The sequence below is a fragment of the Archocentrus centrarchus genome, chromosome 10, assembly GCF_007364275.1.
Source record: "Archocentrus centrarchus isolate MPI-CPG fArcCen1 chromosome 10, fArcCen1, whole genome shotgun sequence".
NCBI lineage: Eukaryota > Metazoa > Chordata > Actinopteri > Cichliformes > Cichlidae > Archocentrus > Archocentrus centrarchus.
The window spans coordinates 34,850,315-34,877,416 of record NC_044355.1 but is presented as its reverse complement, the minus strand read 5'-3'; the positions used below and the strand labels follow the sequence as shown (position 1 = coordinate 34,877,416).

Here is a 27,102-nt window from a genome sequence, read left to right as displayed (position 1 = left end):
ATCCTATTTTTAAAATTGCAGATTGCTTTTGGGTTAAGATCCCTAACCAAATATTTAAGAAGCTAGGAGGCATCAGCTTCTTTCTCAGACGTGATTATTACCTCAAAAGACTCCCTATCAAATTGTCCTTATTCCATCAATTGTTATCCATCCATCCATCCATCCATCCATCCTCATCCACTTATCCTTTTAAGGGTACCGGGGGGGCTGGAGCCTATCCCAGCTGACACAAGGCGAGAGGCAGGGTACACCCTGTACAGGTCGCCAGCCTGTCACAGGACAACATCCAATTGTTATTATACTGGAAACTGATCAACAAACATAGCTTCAGCTCTCACAATACACCATAGTGGAGCTGTATATTTGTGGTATTTAGGAATAAATCTGTATTCTATGAAAACTGGCTAAAGACAGGAACATGGCCTGTAATGCACCTATTAGATGATACTGGAAATATAATTCCTTACAGGACCTATTGGTCCAAATTCAATCCAAATGATCAAAAACAGTACAATAAGATTGCAAAGCAGTCTTGCAGTCTATAATCCTGATGTCCTTTTCCTTGAAATTCCCTAATGTCACAATCTGGAGAGTTTTTAATCAAGAAATTATATTCTTTCTCTTCAAACAAAAAAGTTTTACAGTACTTCTCTAGAGATTAATCTGAAAAGTTAAGATAAAAAATTCTAAAATTTCCAAATTGCAATAAAAGTGAAAGAAATCCACTTTAAAATCATTAGTGATGTTACCCCTCTGGGAAATTTTTATGACAGGGCTTTGCTATAGATCATTATAACTGCTCATTCTATGATGAAAATATCGAGACAACTGCACATTTGTTTTATGAAAGTAAATTTGCTTGTGTTTTATAGGAAGAGCTGCATTACTGGTTATTTACTAAAGTTAAGGATTTCCCTAAATTATCCAAAGAAAATGTCATCTTTGGCATTTGTTTAAAAAATGGATTACATGACTTTTCAGTAAACACGGTCGTTATTCTTTTAATTGTCTTCTACAAAACAGTAACATTTTGAATAGACAAATTTCTTAATTTTTCAAAAGAAACTATGTCAAGTCAAGTTTATTTATATAGCACATTTAACACAACAGCTGACCGAAGTGCTGTACATAAATTTAGAATCTAGAATCAATTTAAGACAAAATTATTGTTGTTACATGTCAAACATATAACGAGCGTTGCCACTACTCTTCTTCGTTGATGGAGCGAGTTTTTTTTTCGTGTAAATGTTCCTTTACTGCTTGTCGGATTTCTGACATATCTCCTTAAACACTGCAATTTTACCATCTCATATATATTTGAATGTCTGCTTCGAAAGTTCAATAAAATTTTGTTCAGAACAAAAGAAAGAAAAAGCGCACTGAAAGGATCACAGTTAAAAAAAAAAAAAAAAAAAAGAGCGACAAGAGAGAGCTGCAGCAAACAGTCCCACCCTTCTATGTCCATTGGTCGATCGAGCACATCCGCTCGGTCGAAGTTCCTTGACTGCTAGAGCCAGGTCGGAGACGGTGTGTATCGCACTGTAATAAAAACGGAATATATCCGTCAGTAGAGCTTTAGTAGCGGTCACAAAGAAACCACGTAACTATTTCTAAACTGGGGATCTGGCGTGACCAAGCCTTTTCTGTCAAGCAGAACCGTCAACGCGGGAAGTCTGGTCTTGCTGCGTTGTTCTAATATTTAGCGGTGTAGCCGCCTTTTCCGGCCACGTGACCGGTTAGATTGTTTGAGGCCGCGCGTCTTTCAGAGTTGGCGCGTATGTTCAGACTGTGAATGTACTGTAGAGTCTGAGCTGAGCGCAGGGAAGTTTGCTACTGTGTACTCTCTTTTAATCGAGAAAATGTCTAACTGGACCAAAGACAGGCGGCATGAGGATCACAACATCGAACATGATAAAAGGTCAGTTACATAGCTGCCTCAGTCTGTTATTACCAGCTGTATGCGGTAAACGGAAGCTACTGTGCTAGATTAGCCAGTCTTTTGTTTGGAAAAACGTTGTAGGCGTTTTGAACGCTATACAAATTTCTTGATCTGAATGCTGCAGCGCTTTAGTAGACGCGGTGACCGTTATGTGCTAGCCTGTGTGACTTGCTTTGTTTTCTTTAGGCTCGTGTTAATGAAGCTAGTATCCTGGCTGCTAGTGGACCTGATAGTGGGGCATATGTTAGCTTGGGGGGGCCGTTAAACATAGAAAACGGTTGAAAGAACATAAAGTGAGTGAAACGTGACAAGAGGTTTACAACTGTCGTTATAATCAGAATACAAGTGAATTTAAATGTCCGATATTTTAAGGCTCTGCCCGGAGCACCCCCCCCCTCCCCCACCGCTCCATGAATGGATGAATGAATGAACACATCTGAACATTGAGAAGAAGGAAGTAAATGGCGAGAGAACTTTTCCCACTGACAGAGCTGCAGTTTTACCCGCTGCACTCGACCTCTCCTTTATAAATTCACCTCAACGCTTTGGCTTCTCCAGACTATAATTAAGCAGAGAAATTTAAAAACAAACTCCTGAAGTGTTTTGAAAATATTACTGCTGCTGTGCCGTTTCAAAGGTTTTCCTGTATGGGAAGCATACATGCGGCCATCTGTGTTTAGGAATCCTTCCAAAAACGTTATTTGCTTCCTCTGAGTAGTTTTAAGCTACATTTTTAACAGCCATGCTTCTTTTTTTAGTTTGACACATGAATGTCAGGAATGACCAATTGAGAAATGCAGGAAATAATCTTAATATGAAAACAAGGATGAATTTTTCATGTTTATGTGTATTGTGTCTTGTTGTCTAGGAGCTTTGGACCATCTCGGTGGTCCCACTGCAGGAAGAGAGGGATCAATGGAAGTCTGCGGACCAGCAGTGAGGCAGATGGTGTAGAAAGGGGAAGAGGCAGGCATACTGACCCCAGCTACAACCACCCTGATAGCAGGCATGCTAGGTAGGAGTAAGGGCAGATTTATGTGCAAAGTGATAAACATAATTACTGCAGGTGACTTTTAATTGACTGAAAGCCAAAAGGCAGATGAAGCCTTATGATTTTTTTTATTTTTTTTTGGCAGGTCTTTCCGTTTGTGCAGGAAATGTGTTTAGTAATTTTAGACTAATGTGCAATAAAAGCCTACAAAGCCTGCCTGTATTAATTACCCTGTTCAAAGGTGCTGCATTAAATATAGATGGTATTGTGCAGTGTGTTATAGTAAAATCCTTAATTTGAATTGGTCTGTGTACTTCTGACCCAGTTAACTAGGTTTATGACTTAAGGGGTTAAAATAAATAACATTGTGATTGTAAAGTAATATTTGGTAAATTAGCATAATGATTTAATTTCATTTTTCTCCTGAGTTTTCTTTAACACTACAGTTCTTCTTAGATGTTCTCCACTCTTAATTATTCTTACTCTGTGCCTGTTGCACCATTTATCTTTTAAACATTTAAAAACTATTTAATAATAGCTCTTTCTGAAGCACAAGTGAGTTTTGTAGCATCCACTGTCATCAGTGACTAATGACACTGACATATGTGCTGTATCTCAGTGTATTTAAACTCTGTTGCTGTGAGTGAAACCAGTTAGACCTTTCACTGTCTGCCAATTTCTGCTAATAAAACATTTAAATGAGTAACTCATGAACCAAATAATGTAATATTATAGTCTATAAAATATTATCTATTGAAAAAGAAACTTGCTGCGTTAACTAGCTGCTCTGTGGCTGTTGTGAATTCTTGGGTGAACAGGTTACTGACTCCATTGCTAACATGTGGCCACAACATCTGCTGGTGCTGTAGTAGCAGCATTCTCCTCAGTGTGTTCATTGTGCTGTGTACCCTCTGTTTTTTTTTTTCCTTCCTAGCTTCACGACTCCAGAGAGCGCAGGTCCAGTGTCCCGCTGTGGAAGACAGGCTGACTGGGGCAGCCAGGTGGAGGACGATGAGATGAGGAGGGATGTACACAGAGATATGCAGCGGTAATTAAACAGTTTCTATATTATAATCTAATCTTTTTTTTTGGAATGCATATACTCTTCTTGTTTTTTTGTATTGCAGCTATTTGCAGAGTCACTGTGTTTGCACTGTGTTCAGTTACAGGAGGAGGATACTGGGTGCAGATGTTACCCAGAGAGAGAGAAAGGTCTCATCTGGCTCTTCTGGGAGGTATCTTTCATTCTCTCATTTTGCCTCTGATTGACCTTTAAACTCACAATATTCATGAATTAACAAATCACTGACTTCTCAAACCATGCATCCAGTTGCCACTGTACACGTGTGCACGTGTGTAATTTCTCATAAAACGCTGCCACGCACACTTTGAAGTAGTGGTACATTGTTTGAATTCTTGTATTGAACTAAGAGGCCGTTAACAGGCGCGTGTTTATGTTTGTGCAGGTAGCTCCAGCGTAGTATACCCTGATTCATGGTTGTCCCAGAACAGTGAGAAAACCACTGTACTATAGCACCATAACATGAAATAATAATATATCACAGAACACAATAACTCTGAAAGTAAAACAAGTGATGCTAGAGGAGCTCAAAAAGTGAATTGCTCAGTAAATCAAAATGATATAAGTATCTACAAAAATTTTAAATTAATGTGTGGGTTGTGGTATGAGGTGGTAAGAATTTCTGGCCTTGTGACAGGTGTTAAAGAAAGGGTTCAGTTACATGTGAAGTATAGCCTTACCTCGTGTTTTCCACAATACTGGACTGCATCTGTACACTCCATCAGCCAATCAGATCATTGATTCAGAGCACGAGTGAAAACAAGTCTGAAGAAGTCTGTCAGGGAAACAGAAAAGAGGTCAAAGCTCAGACGATTTACTCGAAGTGTAGTTCAGGAAAAAGGGGGGGGGCAAACATTTATTCTTGACTGCAAACCTTATTTGACTTGAACCAAGATTATTTTATTACTAGAGCACCCTGGAGGATACTCTAGTAAAAATGAATAATAAACATGGTTGAAATACTATTGAACTGTACTGTCTTTTACTTGACAGCCAGTTGTTGACTGTATACACACACTGTGATCCAGCTGTTAGGCTACTTCAAAAGATATTACACTGAATTATAATGCATGGGAAACTTTATGATATTCCCGACCTTATCTGAGGACATTTTCTCTAACTGGACCTCCTTAAATTGGAATTGAATTGGACAGTTGGCCTCTGGGCTTTCACTCATTCCCAGTGTTGTCGGTGCTGAAAGAGAGAGAGGTTAAACTGAGCAGCTGGTAATTCAGGCGTTTCACATGAGAATATATTTAGACACCTTTGTGTTTACAGTCATTTCAGAGTATTTAAGAATAAAATCATGGTGATGGAGTCAGGCTGCTAATTACAGGCTTCATTCATGATGAATATCAGAGTTGCACCTTTGTATTTTTGTGTGTTGTGCACATGAATGGGGGGTGAACCTGTCTGTCTGTGCTGCAGCTGTGACTCCAAAGAGGGAGAAAACATGGAAACTGATGAAGCCGTATTACTACGACGACAGAAACAGATCAACTACGGCAAGAACACACTGGCCTATGACCGATACATCAAAGAAGTTCCTAAGTAGGTCAACAGAAATGCATATTCACACAGTTATGAAACATCCAGTGCAAAACTTAATAGAAAGTTACAGTTGTATGGACACATGCAGAAGAAAAAGATTGAAGTGCTCGTGTGTTTCATACAGTGGTAAAACATTAAGCCCCCTTTCTTGTTCCCAGACACTTGCGTCAGCCAGGTGTTCATCCAAAAACTCCCAACAAGTTTAGGAAGTACAGCCGGCGCTCCTGGGACCAGCAGATCAAACTCTGGAAGGTCAAACTACATGCCTGGGACCCCCCTGCAGAGGAAGGCCAAGACAAGACCCTTGATAACATGTAAGAAAATACTCAACCTTCAAATACCTGTACACATTCTGCACAGTCATTTGGTGGCTGTTCTCATGTATATGTGTGTGTTTTCCTTTCCCTCCAGTGAGGAGCTTGATCTTGATGATGTAATGGACATTGAACTGGATTTCCCAACTATTACAGACTCCCAGAATGCCCAGGCCTCACAGCCAGCGCACAGCCTTTCAGTGGAGGTGAGGTGAAGTCATTTTAGTGCTGCAGACTCAAACCAAAACGCACACACTGTTGTGACATCAGGAAAAGTGATGTCATAGTTCTGGTTTAAGAACTATTGCCTGAATATTTCGGTTTAGGCAAATACAGAATTTATACAGTTTAATAAGTTATTGTAACTGTAATAACATTCTCTGAATGATCACCAGTTTTCCTCTGAGGAGAACATTACATAGATCTTTTCCAGAATAGCTCCTCACATATTCTCAGACACTAACAGCTGCTCACAGAACTGTAAAATATTACTTTAGTTGAGTTGCATTAGATTAACCCTTTATTTACCAGCAGGCCCATGAACTTCAAAAGTGCCACCATTCGCGGACTTCCAGCAACAGTTGCTGTAACTCTATGTTGGCTGCGACGCGCAATTTCTCAACTTTCAGAAACTGTTTGAATTTTTACGATAGGACAAACAGTCGTGTAATTACGGTAATTCAGAGTCTCAGCGGTGAGACGCTCGGCGTTAACCAGCTGTTCACGGCAAGTAAGGGCAGGTAACGGGTGTGTCGGCGGCTGTTAAAGGGTTAACGTATACCCACATCACAGGCTTTTTGAGAATTTTGCAGACCTTATTATGAAGGGGATCCCACAGATGTAGGATGGGCTGCTTTTTTTATGCTATATGTTGGAAGAGTGTCGTGAAAGTGATTGTAATAAGCAGAAGAAAAAAAAAACACCCTTTACAAACACTGTATTAAAGTACAAACACTGTATTAAAGTACAAACACTGTATTAAAGTAAATTGTTTGTGTTTTTTTACTCAGGATGAAGACTGTTGGGGAACTCCAGTCAAAGTACAGAAGACAGCGGAGCCTGATGAGGCGTAAATTTTGAATCATTTGGTTGTGTCCCCTGACATCAGTGTACCACAGTCCACTCGGAGCGACTGCTCTGGCTGCCTTGGAAAAATGCTGTGCTCGAAGTGCTTCACTCTGCTATGTCTTTGGCTGGTAGTCATTGATTATACTTAAACATAAAATTTTGTTTCTCATCATAATTTTCTTCATCAGGTTCTTGGTGTGCTCGGAGTGTATTCTATTTCAAGATTTTACATTTTTAATCAAATTTCAAAGTGTGTACAGGTTTCAGGATTCGGTATTCAGAAAAACACTTGCTTTGCCAACTAGTTTCCTGCTAGAGCGCACATCTAGTTGTGTTGACTTCCTTTGGGTGCAAATGTGAGAATTCATCCTGGATACTCCAAATGAATAGAACCCGACTGATGGAGAAAGGGATAATCTTAATAGTTTAAAGGAAGCAGAGGCAGTGACTTGATAACAAGACTTTTTCAAATGTGTCCCATTTTGAGTTTTCTTTGACATGTTCGGCTGTGGTTTGTTTTTTGCATTTTTTAAATAGAAATATAACTGTTTCTTATTGCTGTATCTTTAATAGTTCTTGAAATAAAAAAACAAACTTGAATGTTTCACTGTTTGTTGTGATTGTTGGCTAGAACAGCAGCAAATTAAACCCTTCTCAGTGAGCCAAAGGTGTGCTGCACCGCTGTCCCACAGAGGCAGTGATTTAAAAACCGTGTTCTGACTACAGCGTTAGCCTGGAGTTTCTCCCCTTCTGCTAAGCTTCACACAGCTTTCTGACTCATTTATACAGTTGATATTGGCAGATGCTGGATTGATTTATTTGAAGATGTTTAACTATTTATTGGAAAATATGTATCAAGCTGGCAAAAAATAAGCCCTATCCAGCTCTAACTTGTGTCTTTGGACTGTGGGAGTAAACCGGTATAACTGCACTTGTGGGATTAGGTTAATTGGTGATTCTAAATTGCCCAAAGGTGTGAATGGCAGTGTGTCTGTTACCCCTGCGACAGGCTGGTGACCTGTACTCTCTGACGGCTGGAACAGCCCCCTTCCGAGACCCTGAAGAAGAGGAAGAGAATGGATCTTGTGTCATGAATCTTGTGTGGAACATCAAATACAGTTTAAACAATATTTGACGCAAATGACGTAGAACGGAAATACACTTTGACAACGTCTCAAGGGGGGGCGCTGTTGTGCACGCAAACGTTGAATCTACTGAAATTACTGAGAAGAAGAGAGGGGGGGAAACGCGAGAAGACGAAGCAGCGTACCAAAGAGATAATCTGCTGTTTTCTGTGCAGGTCAAATTATTTAGGGACTCTGACATCAAAGGCAGGGAAGACCATGCTGAGAGCTTGTCTGAGAGGAGCTAATGCTACGGCCCGGGTAAGACTCCTAATCACTTTTCTTCTCCAGTGGGCTACCATTAGCATGTTGTCATTCAGTGACCCAGAGGCTGCCTCAAGGTGCCACTGTGGATTTTATCATGCATAAGTTTGGGCTGTTAACCCTGCGATGCTGCCAAGCGCTGTATTTTGAAGCAGTACTATTGGTTGTGGACGCTGTCTCCAGAAAGCACGAAAGAGAACAGAGCAGCATGTCACTGCTAGTTGGTTTCCTTCCAGTGACATATGGCTAATGGCGTTTCAACCATAAGCAAGCTAACGAGTTTTGCTAAGGGGAGAGGTCATCATGACTAAAAAACAAACAAACAAACAAACAAACAAACAAAACCGCTTCTGTTAACTTGCGTTTTAACTCTGTTTTCACTGTTATTATCCAGAATTTTGATTAAAGGTAACCTAGCCAGTATTTTAAAATGTCACTATGCTAACGGCAGTAAGTTTTAAATAGAGCTGATGATTGAAATGAAATCCTGCTGCAGGTTCTCTCAGTAAAATTCCCAGATGCTAACGCACGAAGAAGGAAAACTATTCATCCCAGAAATTCATATGTCTGACAGCTGATCTGCAATTTGTATGAGATCTGAAAAGCCTCATGGCTGTGGGTCCGAATGATTGAGGAGTCTTCCATTACAGATGTTTTTGTTCTTAAAGATGTATAAAGTGATTGATCAGAGTTGTTCAGGACGGTTTGTGTGGTGGTAAGACAGTAGCTCTTATACCAGTAGCCTGGTGATTTGCTTTTTCATATTGGTTGTGTTGACAAATAAGAGCAGATTCACAAAGACGTTTCTTGTGTTTTTTTTTGTCAGTTTTTGTAGGTATACAGAAAGTCTGTATTATATTTTAATTTGAGTTAACAGTAACCTCGTTAACTGCACTAATCTTGGTCTGCAGCATTAGTTTGTAATCACACAAATGTGATGTGCAATTACAAACTGATATTACGCAGGAACTAGTGCTACTCTTTTCACAAGCTTTGTAGCTCACTAGAGTACTGTGCAAAAGTCTTGAGTCACGCTCATTTCTTTATATTTTGCTTCCAGGCAGCCAGAGTTTCTTGTTTTAGCATTGAGAAATAATTCTCCAGGCTTTCTGAGAATTTTCTTTGAGCATTGGCTGCTTTTTTCATTCATTTTCAGTCCAGTCCTTATACCTGACCATTTTTAAATGGACTGGTTCTTATAGAGTTTTTCTACTCTGCTTGAGCACTCAAAGTGCTTTGTACAACATGCCTCATTCACCTATTCACCTATTTCTCTTCCTTAAGAAAGGCTTCTTGACTGCTGCCTTTTTACTGAAGCCATTCAGTTGATGAGGCTGAACTGAAAATGATTTTTTTTTGGGGGGGGGGGCAGCCAGTTTCCATGTTATTGAAGCAGTGTGGGATCATCTTGACAGAGAATGGAACCAAAGGCGGCCAACAGCCAAAGAAGAGCTCTGGAATGTCCTTGTAGAAGCCTGGAGAACTATTCCTGGAGACTATTTAAAGAAATTAAAGAAAGCTTGCCGAAAAGGGTTCAGGCTGTGAAGAAGAATAAAGGTGGTCAAAGCAAATACTGACTTTCAAGCTCGTCAGAATTGTGCAAATTCTGTTTTTGCTTCATGCAATAGTGTAATGGATTTCGATGTATGTGTGGTTCAATAAATCTCCGTGTGTATTTTCCATTCTTTTTAGGTCAAGGATAATTAACTGTGATTTTACAATGAAGACATTGTGTAGTGTGTTGATTTCACTGAAATTCTACTTATTGATTACACTAAGGCAGTGGTTCCCAAAGTTAAGAGTGCTGCGGCCCACTTTTCCTTGAAAATCTAATTAAAAAACATAAACACCACAGGCTTTTGGCTATAAATTGCTGATACTTCCCAGTCATATGTGACCCACTTGCCACTGGAATACAAACTTCAATACAAGAGCAGTAAATTTAGGCCAGCGTAATGAACACTATCACAAACTAACCACCTTCTGTTACCAGTTTTAATTCACTTTTTATATAAATACAGACATTTATATGAATATGTAATTATGCATATTTGTCAGTAATTTCAAACTGAATTTCTGTTATTACTGAGGCCCCCCTGCAGTACACTTTGGGAACCACTGTTACTTTGAATGCATCACATAACACACATCAGCTGACACGGTTACCTCTCCTGGTTTGCTGCCACTGCTGAGCAGCACCTTTAAGACTGCACTAAGGTGTACGTAACATAATGTGTGTGCCTGTTCCGTCTGATAGGAGAGAATTCACTTTCTTATTCTCTGTCACGTTCTCCTCGTCCTTTCAGAAGAACTATGGGAAAATCCCTCTAACCAATCTGCAGCAGTGCCGGCACTACACAGCAGGAGAAAGCAGGTAATACATCAACACACACAGGACAGTGATGAATTGTTGAGGAACTGCACATGACATTCAGCTGTCTTCTTAGCAAGACATTGTAAAATTGCATCCTGGCATTACTAATTCATGTCTGCTCTAACATTATAGTGGTGCTTCCAAAGTTGTTGCTGCTGGCTTGTTGACAGTAAGTGGCGGCATTGGAGGAACAATATTGTATGCCAAATGGGACCACAAGTTCAGAGCAGCAGTCGAGAAGAATGTCCCGTACTCAGACTGGCTGCTGGGCCTGGCTTTGGGACCCGCTCCCAAAGATACAGGGGTCCCAGTAAAGAAACGGGTAAGGAATGAAAAGCAAAATAACCCACTCTTCACTGCACTGTCCTTAACTGATCCTCATTATAGTTACAGTGCCCAGTGTTTGTGTATATCAGGGCTCTTCAACTCCAGGCCTCGAGAGCCCCTGTCCTGCAGGTTTTAGATGTGTCTCTGCTTCAACACACCTGAGTCAAATATAGAAGTCATTAGCAGGACTCTGGAGAACTGGACTGCATACTGAGGAGGTAATTCAGCCATTTGATTCAGGTGTGTTGGATCAGAGACACATCTAAAACCTGCTGGACAGGGGCTCTCGAGGCCTGGAGTTGAAGAGCCCTGGTGTATATCTTCACTGTTGGCTAAAGAACAGTGAAGAACAATCCCATCCTTTTTTTTAATTGCTCTTTTTTCTGTTTGTGAGCCGCTGTATGTTTCTGTCAGAGACGGTTTAAAGAGGATTTATTGTGTTCAAATAGCTTTTCAGATGGCATTGAAATCCCTCAAACCTTTCGAGTGTGTCTGTGTGGAAATTGGACATAGAATTGGAGATATTCAGTAGTAAAAATGGATCAGCATAGCATTAAATAAACTTCCATACATTGCAATATAAATATCTACATCTATAGAAAGGATATACACATTTATACAACCACACTGTAATAATCTATGGCTTGCTTTAAATGGTTCCTGTTAAGATGGAGTTGGCCCAGCCACCGTCTATGATAGAAAAACAGGTGAAAGTGTCCAAAACCAAATCAGAGAAGAATGTCAAAGAGGCACCAGAGAGTCCAGACAAAGACTCCCGTCCTGTCGCGACTGCACAGAGCATAGAGGGTAAGTCTGTGATATGATCAGTTTTGACTTATTAGCACCTGCTGTGGTTATGACTGATTTCATTCTGTCACTGGGTCCAGCAGTGTTTCAGTCATCATAGCAAAACATTGTCCTTTATACAAATACTTTAGCAAGAGCTACAGTCGGGTCCTTTAGTTTTTGGACATGGACAAATCTTTTTGGTTGCTTTGCTTCTGTACACCACCACAGTGCAGTTACAGCCAGTTTTACATATAATCGCTCATTTTCAGAGCCTTAAAAATATTTTGACAATTGACTGAGATGGTTTTATGGCCAGGTGAGGCCTGCTCCCTCATTATTCTATTACAACGTAAACAGAGTTGATTACAATTGTAGAACTTGTATTTGGTAGCTGTTGGAACTCACAATATGAAGTCAAGCATTGGGCTGAAAACCCAGCCTAAATCTAATTATTAGAGAGATGGCAAAAACCTTAGGAGTGGCCAAATCAGCAGTCTGGTACATTCTTAAAGAGAAGAAATGTCCTAGCCATCTTAACAACACTGAAAGGCCCGAAAGACAGTGGAAGAAAGCTAAAGTGATAATGGCAGTATTCTTCCTTGGTTAAGAAAAACGCCATTGCGACATCAAGCAAATTCAAGAACAGACTCGATGAGGTAGACACATCGTCAAAGTGAACAACTGAGAGACGCCTTGATGAATGTCGAGGGTTCACAACAAGGTGCAAACCACTGGTTACACTCAAGAACAGGAAGGCCAGTTTGCCATAAAGCATCTGAAAGAGTCTGTTCAGTTTTTGAAGAATTTCCTTGGACAGATGAAAAAAAAGATTAACTTGTACCAGAATGATGGGAAGAGAAAAAGGTATGGAGAAGGAGAGAAAGAGCTCATGATCCACATCTGTCAAACGTGGTGGAGGTAATGTTATGGTATGGGCATGTGTGACTGCTGATGGTAGAAGCAGGATGAACTCTGAAGTGTATCATCAGTGTCACCTGATCTCAACCCATTTATCCAAGGGCCAGAATTTTTCTCGGCAGACAGCGTGAGGGCCACATGCACTGGTAAAGTAAAAAAAATTAATATTGTATCATTTGATATATCAATTTTCCTTTCAAATTTATACTATTTTTAATGATGTGATGTGCAAGTCCTGCACTTCCATGTTCTTCTGTTATGTTGACGGTTGTTCTGTGTAAGTCCTGCACAGTTAATGTAATACTTTGTTAAACACCTTGAATTAAAATTGAAAGTCTGCACTTGAATCACATCCTCACTGTTAGATTTAAAATCTGTGATAGTGTACAGAGGCATGGACCTAACTGTAGCACAAGGGAGGGTTTTTATTTTTTTTGTGTGTGTGTGTCTGTTGTGGATGGGTTTTGTTGCGATCATGTGAGATGCAGGCAGTCAGGCTGTAATTTGTTCTCACGCACTTATTTCATGCAACTGTTCATCAAACGGTTCAGGGTTTGTTTGATTCTTAGTGGTCTGAATTTTAGAACCTGCGGTTTCATAAAATTATAGTAGGATTTTGATGGGTCGTATTGTTGGGTCTCACTTTTAAATCTCTTTGAGAAGAAATTGAAGTGATCAAACCAACTCAACATTTAATATCTGCTAAAGCAAACTCTGCATTTAATGAAGGCTACACCGGTCTGGAGGGGGGACAGTGAGCTTTGTTAGCTGCTAACAGCAGTTTCAATCAGCCCAGGTTAATGGTTTCCTACTGTTTTTATTTATTCATTTTTCCATAACTGCATGCCAGGGGACTGTGTTAAGGAGCCAAGGGAGAAGGAGCAGCTCGCAGTGTTGTGCTGCATAAATGATTCTTTTTTTGTGATTTTGTTGAAATGTGTATGTAAATATGCACTCTATTGTTTTGCCCAACAGAAGCTTCTCAGGGTAAGCGGCCCGCTCCTGTACTGTCCTGCTCTGCATAATGTTAGATTTTAGACTCCTGTTAGACTTCCTTAGTGTGAGAATGTAGTTTGTAGTAGTGATTGTTATAGCTTTAAAGCATTACACACTGAAGCTGAAGAGATGATGAAAGCAGTGGATAGATGGTCTTGAACTATGCATGCAAGTGGTTTTACCCATGGTGACGTAGTTGCGATCTCACACACTGCCTTTGCCTTTCGTATTTGTGTTTCATCCAGAGGCCTCAAAAGAGGCGACTCATATCATCTCAGCCATCAGTGAGGTCCCATCAGTCCCTGCTCCATGTGACACAGAGGCAGCAGCAGTCAAAGGTAACATCTCCACTGCTGGATGCTTATATTTTTCTTTAAAAACATTCTGTTTGCTGGAAATCAAAATATTACTTTATTTATTTATGTTTTATCTCCACTGGTTATAATGAAGTTATCTAATGCTGCTGAGTGGCTATAAAGGGTTCATGCATTCAGTGTTTTCTAAAGTAGAGCTGTCCTAAATTTGAGGTGATCCATTTGCGTGAGTTGAATTACATAATCAGATTCATTTATTCATTTTCTTAACTGCTTATCCCATTTAGGGTTGGCGGGGACTGGAGCATATCCCAACTGTTGTAGGATGAGAGGCGCAGGGTACATCCTAGACAGGTCATACAACAGTCTATCACAGGGCTAACACAGATGGACAAGTGGTTCAGGTTACTGTGTTAGACCGAATGACACTGTGGCAGCAACATGAGAGCGGTTTTAAACCGGATTTGCTCACAACAAAGAACAAAGTTTCCTGAATTAACTGTCAGTAGTTATTGTTTTCTGTCAAGTGACAGCCATCCATCCATCCATCCATTCACTTCTGCTTATGCTGTTCAGGGTCGCGGCGGGACTGGAGCCTATCCCAGCTCACATAGGGCAAGAGGCAGGCTACACTTTGTACAGGTCGCCAGCCTGTTGCAGGGCCAACACAGAGAGACAGACAACATCCACACTCACATTCACACCTATGTGCAATTTAGAGTTTCCAATTAAACTAACTCCAGTAAGTACATGTCTTTGGACTGTGGGAGGAAACTGGAGTACCCGGAGAAAACCCACGCAGACACGGGGAGAACATGCAAACCACACAGAGAGAGAGGGGCCTGGGCCAAGGTGGAGTTGAACCCAGGCCTTCTAGATGGTGCTAACCACCGTGCTGTGGTTCTCATATTGTTCCCCTCCCATTGTGAATACACCTTGGATGGTTCAGTGGAGAATATCTGTTTTATTCTCCTGAGCCACAGCCACCCCAGATTAGCTCGTGTGTTTCAGTGTCACATTAGGGATTGTTTGTAGTGCTGCATTCACATCTTCACGTCATCTTGGGTAATTGGCCACAGAGGGTCCAGGTTTCCAGCTTAGTCATGATATTCTCATTCAGGTCAGCTCCTCTGGCATTCAATGTACCAGTTGTTCTTGGGACTTGGTTCCCAATCTTGGAGTGTGGGGATGATAACATCCTCCCCCCCGACCTGATGTTGTGGCTCCCCTTTTCCAAAGATTTGTGTTGTACTTTGTCGATCTTTAGTTGGGATAACTTGCTTCTTGTGGATGTTGGAACACTGAGCTACTTAGTAGTTTCGATATTAGTCTAGATCAGCCACTCCCAAAGTTAGGAGTGCTGCGGCCCACTTAAAAACCAGAAAATCCTGTGCCTGTGAGACTCTGTTCTTTCATGGATGAAAATCAGAATGTCTCGAGAATTATTGAAAGTAAGTTTGCTTTGTCTCTGTTTGTGTGCTTTTTCCAGAGGAGTGCAAAGACTGCCATGAACACAAGGAGGCAACAGAACCACTGAAAGAACGTCCAGTAGAAGAAGTGGCAGCTAGACTTGCTCAACAAGATAAGGAGGAACAAGATATTGTAGCATGTAGGATCACAATCTCTCTGTCTTTTACACACATAGACACACACTACATTGCCAAAAGTATTTGCTCATCTGCTTTCATACACCTATGAACTTGAGTGACAGCCCATTCGTAGGGTTTAATGTGATGTCAGCCTACTTTTTGCAACTATAACAGCTTCAACTCTTCTGGGAAGGTTTTCAACAAGGTTTAGGAGTGTTTATGGGAATTTTTGACCATTCTTCGAGAAGCACATTAGTGAGGTCAGACACTGCTGTTGGATGAAGGCTTGGGTCAAGGTCTCCAGAGGTGTTCTGTTCGGTTGAGTTTGGGACTCTGTGCAGGCCAGTCAGGTTCTTCCACACCAAACTCCCTCATCCATGTCTTTATGGACCTTATTTTGTGCACTGGTGTGCAGTCATGTTGGAACAGGAAGGGGACATCCCCAATCTGTTCCCACAAATCTGGGAGCGTGAAATTTCCAAAATGTCCTGGTATGCTGAAGCATTAAGGCCACTTTTCCACCGACGGGGCCCCGCAAGCTAGCTGGACTCGAACCAAGAACTCGTGACAAATGCGGCAGAAGGGTGTGACTCTGCCGTCTCAACATAAAGTTTTCTACCATATTACATGTGTATTACATGAGAAATTGAAGCAATTTTTGTGGCTGTGAATTAGGTTGGGCCCTGAGGCTGAACTTGCTGCTTTGTATCAGTTCATATCACAGATAAAAGGATGAAAAGTGCATACTTGTCGTCTTGCTCTAATCGCTGTCTGTGTTTACCTCTGTGCTGCACACAGATGCTGCAGTAGTTTTGTTTGGACCGTAAAATGTGTTTGGAGCACAACAAATGGGAGCATACTCTCCCACGTTTGTGCTCATCGGTTTCCGTGTCCAGACGAGGACCTGCCCACACTCGTACGTAAAGGAGCGGTTCACAAAGCATGGTGGAAACGCAGGCCCATTCTTAAGCGTTTTGCCGGTTCATTGAAGCTGACACCAGCACTGGCACGAGCACCAGCACCTCTGCGATGGAAAAAGTAGCATCAGAGTTCCTTTCACTGGAACTAAGGGGCTGAGCCCAATTCATGAAAACAACCCCACACAAAAATGACCCCCTCCACCAAACTTTACACTTGGCACAATGCAGTCAGACAGGTACTGTTCTCCTGGCAACTGCCAAACCCAGACTCATGCATCAGATTGCCAGATGGAGAAGCATGTTTTGTCACTCCAGCGAAAATGTCACCACGGCTCTAGAGTGGTGGTGTGCTTTGCCACGCTGCATCTGACACTATGCTTTGTCCTTGGTGATGTAAGGCTTGGATGCAGCTGCTTAGCCTTGGAAACCCATTCAATGAAGCTCTCTGTGCTGTTCTTCAGCTAATCTGAAGACTACAAGAAGTTTGGCGGTCTGTAGGTGACCTGTGGTCATGGAAATGATTGGGAGACCTGAATTCAGTAATTTGGATGGGCGAGTGAATACTTCTGGTAATATAGTGTATGAACACAGATGTTAAAACAGTTACATTCTGACCCTTGGAATCATGGTATAGTGTAATTTTATAGGATTTTAATAGAAAGCAAATATATTATTGTAAATATGTTTTACTGTGCCATTATACAGTAAAGTCAAATATCCAGTCAACCTCTCCTGCTTCCTGTGCGTTTGCTGTACAGCGGTATCAACTAGTCTTGAAGACTCACTGGCAAGCTCAGCTCAAGCTACCTTGCAGGCCATTGGAGCACAGGAGGCAGCCCTACAGGCTATCACACACCACATAAACAAACTGAAGGAGGCCATGGAATCAGAGGTAAGGAACAAATAGTTCATAAAAATGGCACGTATTTACACTAATGCACGTGTAAAATGTGATTGCCTTCATTTTAACTGTTATGTTTTAATATCCCCAGCAAATGGGGCCTGTACACAGCTGGTACTCCAAATGCAATATGAGGTACAAGTCAGTGTTTGCACCTTTGGAAAACAAAAGCCAGCCACTGTGCCCTTTAAAGTAGACCCTTTGTGCAGACAGGCACTGCTGCCAGCACTCTCGCCACACTTAGAAGGCTCCCTGGGAGTCCTTTTCTGTAAATGCACCCACTGTGACTTGCTGGATCTCCTCCTCTGTGTCAGTTGGTGATGCTTCAGTTTCATTTTGTGCAAGGGCAGCCAAATCTGGGAGTAGGTTGGAGTGGGAAGTGACAATGTGTCGGTATGGCTATTAAAAAAAAAAAAACATGTTGAGAGGCTTGTTGTGATGTTCATGTTCTGTTCAGGTTGTTTGCACCAACATTTTAGAGGTCAGTATAGTGGAACTGCTGGCCACACTTCTCTTTGGTTTCTGTGTAACTGTTGTCACGAGTAATTAACCTTATCTTGAAGGTTGGGTCATTCTGGACCCGTTGAAGGGCATACTTATAGGCTGGTCGGTTTGTAAATATAAGGGCAATTTCACACTTAAAATATCTTTTCACAGGTTGGTACCAAGACCACCTCTCAGATGTCTTGGTGCAGTCGTTTTGGCCCACACTCCACAAGTTTAATTACTGTGCTCACACCTTCCAAAACATATTGTATTAAGGTTGGAAAATGAGGTTCCACTTTATCTGAACTTCTTAGCACAGTGTACTGAGAACAATGCTTAACTCGGTGCACAACTGGAGAACATGACGAAAACTGGACTGGGCTAGCTGATTGGTTCACTAAATGATTCTCTCTCGTTTTCAACCAAATTCAGAGCTTGTTGTGTGGCATTAAGAGTGCTCCCAACAAAACATTTTATTAGTAATATTTAAGCCGTGGTACTTCGAATGGGCAGCATACCTGTTTTGCAGTAGAGTGATTGCAGTTCTTATTAAACTTAGGTTCCACCTGAGGAGAAGTCAGACCAGTGGAAGGAGCTCGAAGCTGCTCTTGCTGATAGAACCTGTGCTTTGAATGATGCCAGAGCTGCTCTGTCAAAAGCCAAGTAACACTCATGCACACACACTCAAACACAAAGATACCTTTGCATCTCATCTAACTATAAAGTCTTTGACATTCGTTCTCATTGACCCTTTGCTGTGTGATGAAGAGTCACTTCTTTTCCACTCAACTTGAAAAGCTTAACATTTCTTTCTCTAAAATGCAATTTCTTCTGTTCTGAGTAGAGGTGTTTAAGATGAGAAATCCACAGACTCCACCGTACAATTATCAGGGGTTCCTGAGCATATGGCACGAGGTTAATCTGAAAGATGTAGTAATCATTTGAAGGTTTCAAGGGTGTGACCAGGCCATGACATGCTATGTACCACCTATACAGTACCAGCCAACAGTTTGGACACACTTACCCATTCATATGAACGAATGGGTAAGTGTGTCCAGACTTTTGACTGGTACTGTATCTCCATCAGTATCTTGAGCTCTATTAAATTATTTTGGCAGTCTTTCTAATCAGCAAGCAAAAGTTCTAGACTTGCCTTTCAGTTTGCACATCTCTTTCCTTGCAGTGAAGCCTTAGACAGTCTGAGGTCAGTGATTGACAAATCTAAAGGGCTGAAGATGTCCACTGTTCGCCCACTGGTTTTAGCAGCGGAGGAGAATCTCCATAACATGGTAGTGGACTTGGACAAAGTGCTCATGAAGGTAAAACCAAAGACATAAAATGCCCTTCATTTATTTGCAGTTATAAATGCTGCTGCCTACAAATTGTGAGCATCAATGCTAATTAAGATCTGGCTTCACAATGGCATTACACTGCTCTCAAGTGGACTTAAAAAGTACTGCCATTCTTTCAGCATTAACTCTATCACTGCCATGCTTGTTAGCTTGCCCTTTTCTATTCATACTTCACTATTCTTCTGTTGCTCTCTGGTAACAACTGTTCCCAACTAAAGGTTCAGTCTGCAGAGTCAGAGGCTAAGATTGTCTCCCAGTACAGTGAACTGGTTAATGAAGCCAAACAACAGTTTCAGAGGGAAGTCAGCAGCCTTACTCCAGAGATCCAGGCCAACTGGAAAGGACTAAGTAAGAACACATACACACATGTATTCACACACACAAAATATGACAACACTTATTCTGTTGTTAATATAGCTGACAGTACAGTGAAAGATTAAGTGTGACACTTGACAAACATTCCCAGTCTAATGAGGAGCAATACTTCAGGTTTCTTACCATTAGAAGCAATGCTGAGATTAACATGTTAGAGCAATGTGCAGTGTCAGAATAGAAGGTGCTGCACCTCTTGTGCTTTGTCGCTGTGGCTACAGTAATGTATCGTTAGTGTTTCAGTGCTAATAACAGCAGTGGTAATGTGGATAATTTATTTATGATTCCTGCATTCCACTGTAACTTTTAATTACTTTTGTATTTTCAAAGTTTCGTGCAGTTATTATTAGTACATAAAGTATACTACTGTATGCAATTAAATTGAGAAACACTTGCATAGTCCCTGATCAAGAAGTACTTAAAGTGTGTCCAAAATTTTGACTGGTACTGTATATATTTTTAAGAATAACTTTGTGTCTCTGTGTGTGAGCTGGTAAACTGTCCACAGATGACCTCAATGCCCTGATCGCTCATGCACACCGTCGCATTGACCAGCTGAATCGAGAGCTGGCTGAGCAGAAGGTAAGGGAGCAGATCCACATTGATGCAGCGTTGGAACAACAGAAACTTGAGGACAAGAAAGCCCTGGAGAAGGCTGTCAGCACTGCTCTGCAACATGTTCGAGAAGAGGCCCGATTAGAGCAAGAGAAGAAGGTACAGGGCTAGAAGGTGTTTGTTTTCTCCAAATTTGTCAGTTAATGTGAACATAAAATGTTTTATGATTTATGTGTGTTTGTGTGTCTGTAGCTGGCTGAGTTAAGGGAAGTGATGGAGGCAGAGATGAGGACTCAGCTTCGGCGTCAGGCAGCGGCTCACACAGACCATGTCCAGGATGTGCTCAAAGTCCAGGGTCAAGAGCTGAGAGCTGAGGCTGAGCAGGTTATCAGTCTGCACCAGATTATACATGCATATCAAAATCAGCTGCAACAGCCTACAGGACTGTGTTATGAGACTTAGTGGCTTTGAGTTTTGAGTATCCTGTGTGACTGGAATTCTGGAAGACATCTGAATTTGTTTTAATTGATCTTTTTAAATGTAGTAAATGCAGTAAAAATCAGATAAGGGTAGCATGACAGATATTTACTTTGATCACACAAACATTATGCAGGAGTAGGCCATGGATAATGGGTATTGAGTTGTAAATAACTGGACATGAATAACTTGAGCTTTTGATATAACAGACTAGGCAGCTCATTCTCTTTCTCGTGACAATACTTTAAAGATTTAACACATTTTGCAGTCAACTTGAAAGAGAAGCACGTGAAATGTCAAAATGAGATCAGAGGTCAAATGTGACATGATATTTGGATGCAAACTGTAACGGGATATTTAGAATCCACATATAGCCGTATCATTTCCTGAATCTTGCCAATACAGAGGAGAACTTTAAACATTGTTTGAAAAATTAATTTTCAGTTTCATTAGTTTGACCGTAAGTAACGTGATACTTACGGTCCCCATACATCATTCCTTATATGCCTTTATGTTAATACAAACAATGGCAGTAAGAAACATAGTTTTACATAACTCTATATAACATCTGTATATACACTTAGACTTTTAGATCAATCTATGGACTTTAAAAGAGAGGTCAGAGGTCAAATGTGACATTTTAAATCGTTATGTGGTACTTTCTATATATTAACAATACATACAGTTACAAGAATCATAGTTTATAACTTGTTAGGTTTTTGTCAATTTTCAACCAATAAATCATTAAGTTGACCTTAAAGACCTTGGTGGATGTAAGCCAAACTTTAATGGATTGTTAGCATGACTACACAGAGCAGTCAGGCTGCTCTGTGTTCATACTGGCTGCATGGTGTGGTGCATGTTGCCCTGCAAACACTCCTTCAGAGCTATGCTTTTGGTTGTGTTCAGGTATTGAGCAGCAAGATGCTGGAACAAGAGACTCGCTACCGTCAGCTGACCCAGGAACAGCTTGATAACTTCACTTTGGATATGAACACAGCCTACGCAAGACTAAAGGGGGTGGAGGAGGCTATAGACAGTAAGATATACATGCATATACCAAAAATCAAAGAAATGCCACTAAATGATTAATCTAGGCTGGAGCATGTAATATTACCAGGGGTTAGGAACTGTGTAGCCATTCTGATATTTGGTGATATTTGCTAAACTCTTGTATATGCACTATATTGCCAAAAGTATTCACTCAGCCATCCAAATCACTGGATTTAGATGATCCAAGCACCTCGGCAAGTACTGGAAATTTCTCTGTTGTCCTTCACTGCATTCCACCTAGGCTGAAAGTTTTATGTGGTAGCCTACCTAGTGTTAACCTGCTGCAGCATGCAACAGTAAGAGTTAACTGCTGCTTTTTTTAGGAGCTACTGCATAATTGACCATTAAATTTAGGCGCTCGTGTGGAATAAATATGAACTTTAATCCCAAAACTGAGATCCTGTATTGTGCTATACAATAAGCTGATCTTTTCAGACAAGAAAACTCAACTTTGTTGATGGTGTACATTTGGATTTTCCTCACATTCAATCTTTGGCTGAATTCAGTAGGTTGCAGATAGCCCACCTCGGATACGTGTTGGAGTTGATACATAATAAAGGAATGTTAATGATGCTAATGTGTAAACCAATATAATCAAGGACCTTTTTCCATTTGAGCTCATCAAAGTGTCAGAAAAGAACAAATGAAAATAAGATGCAGTGTTGCAATGCTCAACGAACTTCACTATTTTTCTCCACAACTCACAAATAGAACTGACTGGGATATCCAACCATTCGCTCTCATCACAGGTTAAATGGGTTTAGTGTCTGTACTAAAGAATAACTTACATGATCCTAGCAGTAATTTATCAGGTGAGGAAACAGCCTGACAATTTTAATTGGGAGCCAAAAGAAGCGTATTATCATTAGTGTAAGTAATCTATAGAGACATACAGAATGGTAAATGATAATATGTAATATGTACGAGAGTGGGCTGAGAGGTTCACAGGCTGACCACGATGCAAACTTGACCAAATGTGTCTTATTTTTGAACATAGTCTCCCCTGCGGTCCACACGCTTCTTCTTTCACTTGGATTCCCGTGGAATAGCAGCTCTCATCCTGACCCTCAAAAAAGTCCTCAACAGCAGATGTGACCTCTTCATCGGTCCGATGCTGCTTTCCAGCCAAGTGTTTTTTCATGTTGGGGAACAGAAAATAGTCAGATGGTGCCAAATCAGGAGAATATGGAGGCTGATCAACCAGCTCAAAGCCACAGTCGCACACAGCAGCCATTGCAACCGCAGACTTGTGTGCAGGAGCATCGTCCTGGTGAAACAGGCCCCTCTTGTCAGTTTTCCAGGCCCTATTGACTTGATTGCCTTTCGCAGCGGCCTCAGCAATTTGGCAGAGTATTCTCCATTGATAGTATGACCTTTTTGAAGGTAGTTGATGAACACAATGCCCTTTGCATCCCAGAAGACGGAGACCATCACCTTCCCTGCCAATGACACCACCTTGGCCTTCTTTGGTGGGGGAGAGCACGGGTGTTTCCACTGCGCGGACTGTCACTTAGTCTCTGGCTCAAAGTGGTGAACCCAACATTCATCTCGGGTGAGGAAACGTTCAAGAAAACCGGCTGGATTTGGTTCAAAAAGTGCCAAGTTCACCTGCGACATGACCAGCCTGGTGCGCTTTTGATCAGGCATTAAAAGTCGTGCCAAGCTCGTTATGCAGAATGTTCTCAACTCGTTCACAGGAGATGCCTACAGCATTATCTCTCTGATTAACAGTTAAATGTCTGTCATCCATCACCATGTGCTCAACATGGTCAGTGTTTTCTTGGGTGGTGGCTGTGGCAAGCCGTCTGGACTTTGGGTCATCTTCAAGGCTCCCCCTACCCCCCTTGAATTCAGCTGCCCACTTTTGCAAAGTTGATGAAGCTGGAACATCATCCCCTAATGTAGCAACCATGTCAGCACGGATGTTCTTGGCGGCTAACCCTTTTTTCTCCAGATATTTGATAACACCACGGTGACAAATTTGAGCCATTTTCACATCTAGTACTACTTTTCCAAGTCCTCAATTCTGTATCCAGTGTGGGTTTATCTGGAAAGAAAACATTCACTTGGCATCAGTAAAGGTTGAATTTAAGACCTGCCAAATTTAATTACTGTGTAACTCCTTCTTAGTCAGCCTATGAACTTTTCAGCCCACCCTCGTACATAAATGTTGGTACAACAAAGCTATAGAGGATATTGGCTGTGTTGAATGTTTGAGTAATATCAGTTAATACTGAAGGTCTGAATTTGGGGTGCAAAAAGAGCTTTGATGTTCCACATGTTTTTAATAAAGATATATTGTGCTCTTTTAAACCCAGTCATTTAAATTGCTCCTCTCTCTTTTGCAGGCCATGTGGTAGCAGAGGAGGAGGCTCGTAAGGCTCATCAGCTGTGGCTCTCTGTGGAGGCTCTCAGTTACTCTTTAAAGACTGCTGAAGCTGACATACCCACTGTGCCTCTAGAGACTGCTGCTCAGGCTGTGCGAGACAGCTGCCAAGACAATGACTTTGCTGCGGCACTGGCATCGGCTCTTCCAGAAAAATCCCTGCAGCGCGGTGTGTACAGTGAGGCCTCTCTCCGTGCCCGCTTCAGTTCCTTGCGATCGGTGGTCCGTCGTGTTGCTCTCATTGACGAATCTCATAACTCCTTGTACCAGTACTTTTTGTCCTATCTTCAAGCTGTACTGCTGTTTGAGAAGAATCAGGAAGCTCCACCTATCCAGCTGAGCGCTGAGGATTTAGACCCGTTCAAGCTTCTGTCATATGCTAGCTACTGCTTAGAGCATGGGGACCTGGAGTTAGCAGCTAAACTGGTGAACCAGTTGAGAGGAGAGGCCAGGAGAGTGGTGGAGGACTGGCTGACTGAAGCCAGACTCACACTGGAAACCAGGCAGGTAGTCAATTTGCTGTCTGCTTATGCAAATGCTGTGGGGTTAGGAACCACACAGGCACCATAGGCTACACATTAAGACGGAAAAAACAACTGCTGAAAGTGTCTGGATTCCTTTTACGTTAACTGAGCTTAACCACATGTCATTCAGGTGCAGCGTAAATGTTTTTGTTTTAAAGCACTAAATCATTGTAGAATATCCGATGCACCTCTAAACTTATTCTTGTCAGTTCAGACCCACAGGTTTGGTCCAGTTATTTATCTCTGGCAAATTCCAGCCCACATGTTATAGTACCTTGATTCTAACAATTAAAAGATATTTCAAGTTGGATTTTTGTGAATATTGCACATGTTAAATAAATCATGAACAAGAATGCTATGATTTTCTTATTTATTCTTCTCACCTCTTTAAAACTCATAGGAGTTTTAAAAGTGCAACAGAACATGAATTACAGATTTATTTTCAAATAAAATGCTGTGCAAAAGCCACCCCTCATTTCTTTACGTTATGCTTCCAAGTAGCCAGACTGTCTTGTAACTTTTTAAGTTGGTTTGGAGCAGTAGTTCTCCAGGCTTTCAGGTCTTTCAAAGACTCTTTTTAGGGGAATGTCTTGTCTTTGGACATGAATCATTCAAGCATAAAAAAGGCACCTAAATCAAGTCTTGTCTACACAAAATGAAATTGTATCTTTGGGCACTTTATTTGCAGCCTGTCACAAAAACACAATTTGTTACCATTTCTTTAGTTGAATCTACCAACAGATAACAGTTTGACAGGCATAAAATAGTATTTTGGTACCAAAAAGGTGATTCACAACAAACTACTGGCCAAAACATGTGGTATATCTCAGCTTGGTGTGCAGTGTGTTCCTATAAATTTGCCCAAACTGGACATGTAGAGGACAAAAGAAGTGGCAGGCCTAAAACCAATGTACAGCAGATGAAAGGTATCTGAAAGTAAAAAAAAAATGACACAAGACCTAGAGATTTGTCCATCATGTCAGTTCATCCATCTACTCTTTGCCAAAGTCTGATCAGAAGTGACCTCAAAGGAAGAACAAAAAGACACAAGCCATTCTTAAAAAAGACAAGTGGGGGGGAAGAAAAAAGGTCTGAGGAATACCAAATTACACAAGAACTGAACTGAAAGTCAGCAGCCACATATCCCATGGAGTGATTAATCCAAATTTGAAAGTTTTGATTCAAATTGTGATCAATATGTGTAGAGGGGCTCAGGAGAGAGGTACAACAGAGTGTGTCTACACCCATCTGTAAAAAACTTTGTCATGTTTGGGGCCGCATTTCAGCCAGTGGTGTTTGTGATCTTTTCAAAATTGATGAAATTATGAAGGCAGAAAAGTACCAAGAGATTTCAATCCATCATGCATTACCATCTGGGAAGCATCTGATTGGGAACAGCTTCATTTTTTTGACAGGACAGTGATCCCAAACACACTGTCAGTACAGTAAAAGCACACCCATATAGAAAAAAACAGTGGGAACACTGTCAGTCATGGATAGGCCTCCCCAGAGCCTGGACTTTAGGATTATTGAAGCAACGTGGGATCATCTTGACAGAATGGAACAAAAAGCAGCCAACATCCAAAGCAGAGCTTTGGAGAAGCCTAGAGAACTATTCATAAAAATGACTTGAAGAAATTAAAGAAAGCTTGCCTAAGAAATCTGGTCAGGATTTATTCAGAGGAGAGCTGCATTAGTGCAAATTATTCCACCCTATAAACCCAGAATTTGTGTTGTGCAGAAGAACATCAGATATTAATCTGACCAGTCACTGAAATACCTGCTGTGTTCCTGTCTTTTAGTCCAAAAACTGATGCTGCGCCTCTTTATTAAATCCCGACAGTGGCTTTGTAACTTCAAAAGCGGGTGTTTCTGCGGTGGAGTGTTATCTGGCTCGTGGACACAGTTATTATTGCAGATGACCTCATTCAATATGTATTTAGATTCTCTGGCAAGGAGCCACAATAAAAGACACATGGAGATAATCATACAGCTCTGCAACACTACAAATCATGTCATTTTTTTTTCTTCTTTCAGATCTGCACTATACATTATTAAAATGTCTATCAAATTGCTACAATTAGTGGGACTCAGAGTTTTAGATTGTGTGACTCTTACAGTATATAATACTGTCTTTATTAAAGACAGTATTATATACTGTCTTTAATAAAGAGAGTATTACAGTATATAATACTCTCTAATAAATATCTATCATCACATGGCAGAAAGAAAATGGCAGAGAGCGCCGTTTACGCCAGTGACACAGTTACTATCTAACTTCAATATATGAACTGTTCGGGATCTGACAGTAAATCACGTTTCATGTTCATCTGCACCCCGTACAGGTCAACTGTAACATAGGTTTTCGCTGTGGAATACTTTGTAACAACGCTGCTCTCCTGGGTGAATCCTACTTCCACCTGAGCTGCCACATTTA

General features: G+C 41.1%; 2 protein-coding genes across 4 annotated transcripts; both read left to right on the top strand.

The window, feature by feature from the left end:
* Positions 1-1,480: 1,480 nt before the first annotated feature.
* On the top strand, positions 1,481-7,544 carry slbp (stem-loop histone mRNA binding protein). The gene is made up of 8 exons (XM_030739321.1): positions 1,481-1,918; positions 2,808-2,954; positions 3,865-3,978; positions 4,094-4,165; positions 5,440-5,562; positions 5,721-5,876; positions 5,974-6,082; positions 6,887-7,544. Exons 1-8 carry the CDS (start codon positions 1,860-1,862, stop codon positions 6,947-6,949), a joined length of 843 nt encoding a protein of 280 aa, XP_030595181.1. The 5' UTR covers positions 1,481-1,859; the 3' UTR covers positions 6,950-7,544.
* Positions 7,545-8,147: 603 nt separating this feature from the next.
* On the top strand, positions 8,148-25,011 carry immt (inner membrane protein, mitochondrial (mitofilin)). 3 transcript variants are annotated; one of them, XM_030739278.1, is made up of 15 exons: positions 8,149-8,329; positions 10,639-10,706; positions 10,839-11,028; positions 11,702-11,840; positions 13,716-13,727; positions 13,982-14,074; positions 15,540-15,659; positions 17,318-17,451; positions 18,506-18,609; positions 19,130-19,265; positions 19,517-19,646; positions 20,161-20,384; positions 20,478-20,609; positions 21,612-21,741; positions 24,104-25,010. In XM_030739278.1, exons 1-15 carry the CDS (start codon positions 8,288-8,290, stop codon positions 24,709-24,711), a joined length of 2,262 nt encoding a protein of 753 aa, XP_030595138.1. In that variant the 5' UTR covers positions 8,149-8,287; the 3' UTR covers positions 24,712-25,010. The 3 variants fall into 3 exon arrangements, with proteins under 3 accessions (XP_030595140.1, XP_030595138.1, XP_030595139.1); XM_030739279.1 differs by lacking the exon at positions 13,716-13,727 and having other exon boundaries at positions 8,150-8,329; positions 24,104-25,009; XM_030739280.1 differs by lacking the exons at positions 13,716-13,727; positions 13,982-14,074 and having other exon boundaries at positions 8,148-8,329; positions 24,104-25,011.
* The last annotated feature ends 2,091 nt before the right edge of the window (positions 25,012-27,102 follow it).

Bases quoted from the DNA above. Each gene is read 5' to 3' on its own strand.
- immt (XM_030739278.1), top strand. From the start codon at position 8,288: ATGCTGAGAGCTTGTCTGAGAGGAGCTAATGCTACGGCCCGG. The intron at 11,029-11,701 runs GTAAGGAATGAA...GTTCCTGTTAAG, and splicing joins GGGTCCCAGTAAAGAAACGG to ATGGAGTTGGCCCAGCCACC. The intron at 19,647-20,160 runs GTAAGAACACAT...TCTGTGTGTGAG, and splicing joins GGCCAACTGGAAAGGACTAA to CTGGTAAACTGTCCACAGAT.
- slbp (XM_030739321.1), top strand. From the start codon at position 1,860: ATGTCTAACTGGACCAAAGACAGGCGGCATGAGGATCACAACATCGAA. The intron at 5,563-5,720 runs GTAGGTCAACAG...TCTTGTTCCCAG, and splicing joins TACATCAAAGAAGTTCCTAA to ACACTTGCGTCAGCCAGGTG. The intron at 5,877-5,973 runs GTAAGAAAATAC...CTTTCCCTCCAG, and splicing joins GACAAGACCCTTGATAACAT to TGAGGAGCTTGATCTTGATG.